The following is a 5,321-nucleotide window of genomic DNA, read 5'->3' as shown; positions in this document are numbered from 1 at the left end:
GTATATCTGTATTTATTTACTTTATTTTTGTATGCTAATGCAGTGATTAATAATGGGCAAATAATCTATTATCCATATCTGGATAATAGTTATTTTGCCCATTACTGTACTGTATGGGTTTGGGCGGAGGGGGGCGTGTATTGATGTTTATTAAAATATTTATTGATATACATTTCTTTAATAGTGTAGATGTGCAGGGGGTCTCCGGAGCTGAACCACGTTGGTTTTATGTCCAGGGACCCCCTGCTTCCCGAGATACAGGCACAGCTCAAGGTGAATAAAGACAATCTGCTGACATCAAAAAGACGGAATGGCCTCGCCACAGGAACAAGGTAACTGCAGATGTAGGTGGTATCGTGGGACTCCAATGACCGATATATCACTGCAAACCAACCTTCAAACAACACGTGGAGAGACCCCTGTGCGCAAAAAGGAGCACACCTTGGATATACTGTATGCTAATAGGATATGTAAAGTATAATTTAATTACTCCTATTTGCATATCCAAGGTCTCTCAGGTGTGCTTTTCTTTTTGTGCACAGGTGTTTTTCCGTGTGTTGTTTAAATGTTGATTTGAGGGAATATATATTGTTTCTTCTTTTCTTTGTTTCAAATTACCACTTTCATTGTATGGAAAAGAAATTACCCCCCAAATATGAAAATAATATCTTAATTAGAGATTTTTAGGTATTGGAATCTTATTTGGAAGGCTTGCAATTATCTTCAAGGGTAACAAAGTATGCCTGTAAGAAAGTAATTGACACTAAAAATCCCTTCAATCAGGAGTTGGGATTCTTTAAATAAGAAAAAAGAAGGCACTTTATTCTCACTTCTTTGTGTTGTTTAGAGGTCAGACATTATAAACATTCAACAGACAACAGAGAAGCCCAATGCTGCATCCAACATGACAGAAAAACACAGTAAAATACTTATATATTCTCTTGAAATAGGGTCATTTAGTTTAAACCTTTGGCCAAAGCGTTGTAAGCTTGCGAGCCACGTCAAGGCAGACACCTGTTCGCAAGGCCTAACACTACCAGATAAAATACCAATATACTTCTATTCTAATTTACCTCTATTAGGAGGGAGAAAGACCATAGTGGGTCTAAATCCTAATAGAGGTACAAGCATACCCCGCATTAACATACGCAATGGGACCGGAGCATGTATGTAAAGCAAAAATGTACTTAAAGTGAAGCACTACCTTTTTTCCACTTATCGATGCATGTACTGTACTGCAATCGTCATATACGTGCATAACTGATGTAAATAACGCATTTGTAACAGGCTCTATAGTCTCCCCGCTTGCGCACAGCTTCAGTACAGGTAGGGAGCCGGTATTGCTGTTCAGGACGTGCTGACAGGCGCATGCGCGAGCTGCCATTTGCCTATTGAGCGATATGTACTTACTCGCGAGTGTACTTAAAGTGAGTGTCTTTAAACTGGGGTATGCCTGTATATTGGTATTTTATCTGGTAGCGTTAGGCCTTACGAACAGGTGTCTGCCTTGTCGTGGCTCGCAAGCTTACAACGCTTTAGCCAAAGGGTTAAACTAAATGACCCTATTTTAAGAGAATATATAAGTATTTTACTCTGTATTTCTGTCTTGTTGGATGCAGCATTGGGCTTCTCTGTCGTCTGTTGTATACATGTGCCACGCTCAGTAGCACTCCATTTTGACACATGTACATATATATATATATATTGTGGGGGCTCAGGGGTTCCCAAAAAGAGCTTGCTGGGGTTCTGTGTATTATAAACATTCACTCACAATAAACTCACCAGAAGTAGTATGAGATCAAAATATATTGATCTCCTAAAATCAACAAAATTTAGGATAGAATTTCTACATAATCCCTCAACTTTTCCCAGAGATGTACTTCTATGGTCTGGTCATGGGAAAGAGATTTCCTCCATATACAGAACTCCAAAACCTTCTTGAAAAATTGTGAGGAAACTCTCAAGTCTGTTTGCTTAACCGTCTCTACAGGAAATCAATATTAAGACCCTCAACAGAGCTTACATTTCACCCAGTCAAAAGCCTCATCTAGTAAAAGGGGGAAAGATAGTATGTCTCAAATGCGGCTACTGTACTGATGAAAAGACGGATAAAAGATAAAAGGAGGATAAAATATTAAAACCTTTAAACTATAATAATACCTCCTTGTCTTCCTTGTTTGGGAAAGTCTATTACGGGACAAACTAAACTAAACAAATGTAATCTTAATTGGGATAAGTAAAGTTTGGTATATAGTGAAATATTTGCTTTTTCCATTTTTGACATTTATCTTTCTATAGCTCTTTTGTGGTATTCACTATTCTATTATGTTAATTAATTTTGTGTATTGTTGACTGATTCTGAACATATGTAATGTCACATTATTTGATGTCTTCTTTAAATGGTAAATGCAATCTTGTCAATAAACCGATACATTATATAAGAACATATATTTTTCTCCAATATTATTTATAGCTGTAGCAACCATTATTTCACCCATTAACATGTCAATGTTGTAAGAAAAAGAATGCGTTAAATGATGCCCTTCACACAGCAACATTTGTTTAAATTGTGCTGCCTCAAATCTTGCATTAAATGATATGCCAGCTTTGACGCAGAGCGTGGCCTTAATGGATCTGATAACATTTGTTACATCGGTATGCAGACTATTTTTTGTCTGTTGAGCAAAACACATAATTTCAACCATTTTTACCTTCTTTCACAAAAAAAGCATTAGCACTCTTACAAAAGTTGGTATCAAGGTTCTATTTAAGTACAATATTTGCCATTGGCGTTGTTGTATTTGTGACCTTTTCCTTACAGGTAGATTTATCTATACACGTGTATCAAAAATTCCTCAATGAGGGCACCCCACAGTGTATTGCATATGTAGCACCCTCAGGATGGGTGTTGGCAGAGTTTTATATAGGTGTATCTGATTTACTGTGTTGCTCAATCTCTTAGCAAGATACAGACTTCACCTTATCTCTGGATGCACGGCCTACGGCGCTGCAGACTGTGGAGCCAGATACCATTTGAGGATATTGTTTATCGTGTCCCCTTCAGCAGAGAGTCACGGTTTGCTGCTGTATTCTGTAATATGCCCTATTCGGGTAACCCTTTTCCAGAGATAAGGTGAAATCTGTATCTTGCTACAGTTAAAAATGTGCACTAAGGTTCAGGTGCCTTATATATATAAATTTTATGTTTATTTTAATCAATTGTTCTGTTATTTAAATGTTCTAGTTTTGATTATCTTAGGCTCAATTTTGATATATTGTAAACAGATATCAGTTTATGCGCCAGAGATTTTTCTTTTTCACATTTTATATTGTCTGTATGCGTTTCCCTAGCTGCCCCACTCTCTGCCCGCTAGGGAGGTACTATGGCTTGGCTCATGATGGGTAAGCTAAACAATCCCTCTGCTGTAAAGCATCAATAGTGCTCCATCTACTATGGGCCCCTGCCATGCCCTGTACTACACTCTCTCTGGCTGTCATGTATCCCTGTGCTGGAGTCATTTATTGACCCTCAGGTTGGATTAATCCACTACAATCTACTATGATTCAGGGCATAGGCTTCCTATATCTGAAATGAGAAGTATGGAGCCATTCCTATAGACACTTACTGGGTAAGACACTATCCTAACTACAAAACATGAAAAGAGACCCCCTACATGGTAATAAACCCATCTATACACTGAACATATTTACACTTTTCACAGGGAGGCTCCTCCACTATAACTTCTCCAGGAACCTGAATTCCAGCACCTTCTCCCTCACAATATATTACTTTTTTCCTTAGTACCTTAGGTGATCAACATGCTTTCAGCTATTGATATGTACATCAATATGCATTGGGGTGTATGAGTAGAGCTACTGTACTAACAACTACAGTACATAGACAAATGCTTACAATAGTTTAATGTGTCCCTCCTAATCCTAACCAGATGCATCAACTTGGCCAGAGTCTTTATTGACAAGACTGATCCAGTTGGGAGATAAGTATAAAACTGCTCTGCATATTATATCAAACATGATATACAGGCAATACACCAGCATTACATAGTCCAGCAGCTATTCTGAAGTGTCAGTCATTGTTGTTTCTGCAGACGGGATGAGGCTTTTCTTGCTGCTGCACTTTATGGTCGTTTGGAGTTTCTTATTGGTTCTTATGATCACAATGGGACTGAGAGCAGCATACAAAGTGCCAAAGAACACCCGAGCATCTGAGATAGCTGGCGACACCCGTGATACTGTTAGGGTGTAAATCCAAAGGCAGCTGTCTATCCCAAACAGCGCCAAGTAGATGGTGACCAGTAACACCACCGCCCGTGCAGCCTTGTACTCTGCGCTCTTCCCGTGGTTCCTGTCCGAACTGCGGATACCCTGAACCTGCTTCACGTGTCGGTGCAGCATGAACACTATGTAGCAGCTGGCCAATGTCATCATCCCCACAAAGAGGAAATCGCGCATTGCAATGGCTACTCCATTGGCAACATATGAAGCAAAGGTCATGAAGTCGTGGTTGCAAAACTCCAAGTGCAAGGTGTACTTGGAAGTGGTCTCGTTGGATATGGCACGGACATGGATAAAGCAAGAGGGGTAAATTGCACAGTTGATGCACCACAGCAATAGCATGATCCGTGGCATGTTGGCTGGCACTCTTTTCTTGAGGGATAGCCAACTTTTGGAAGGTGGAGCCAATATGATACATTGGTTGCAGCTCAGCAAACAGGTGACACAGATGGTCATGCCTCTGCAGATCCGGTAAGTGAAGGAAATAGTTTTACACTCAATATCATTGAAGATATTTCTGACTCCCACGGAGCTGATTGCCTGAGGGACACCTTTGGAGATTATGACCAGCAAGTTTACCAAAGCCAGCATGGACAGGATAGCATTTGAAGGAAGCAGCTTTCTCTCTGTGATTCTAACGTGGATAAAGCTAGCCAGGATCATCATATTACTAGGAAGTCCAATGGAGATCAGGGAGAAGAATCCAACTGCTTTGAAGATAAGCCGTAGTGCCAATTCCATTCCTGAAAGCAAATGAGAACATTGTAGCCTGTCACCATGGTCTCTTAGATTGTAAGCTCTTTGGAGAAGGGGCCTCCTGACCTATTGTGTTATTGTGCCTAATTTGATACTATTCTATTTATGCTTATTATTGTCTTTCATCTCTCATTGTACTTGCAGAACATACATATTAGTGCATTATAAATAAAAGATATAAGGCAATATAATTAATGCATCTATACTTTACATGATGGAACCAACTTACATAAAAATCTATTTTTAAATCTTCTTACAGTACATCACCA

At 39.3% G+C, this 5,321-nt stretch overlaps 1 protein-coding gene across 1 annotated transcript; it reads right to left on the bottom strand.

Moving 5' to 3' along the window:
* Positions 1 to 3,574: 3,574 nt before the first annotated feature.
* LOC142502313 (olfactory receptor class A-like protein 1) lies at positions 3,575 to 5,037 on the bottom strand. Its single transcript, XM_075613124.1, has one exon. It carries the CDS (start codon positions 5,035 to 5,037, stop codon positions 4,075 to 4,077), a length of 963 nt encoding a protein of 320 aa, XP_075469239.1. The 3' UTR covers positions 3,575 to 4,074.
* Positions 5,038 to 5,321: the final 284 nt, after the last annotated feature.

This window comes from Ascaphus truei, chromosome 9 (genome assembly GCF_040206685.1).
Source record: "Ascaphus truei isolate aAscTru1 chromosome 9, aAscTru1.hap1, whole genome shotgun sequence".
Taxonomy (NCBI): domain Eukaryota; kingdom Metazoa; phylum Chordata; class Amphibia; order Anura; family Ascaphidae; genus Ascaphus; species Ascaphus truei.
Note: the sequence above shows the minus strand (reverse complement) of the source record. Positions and strands in the feature narration are given on the sequence as shown.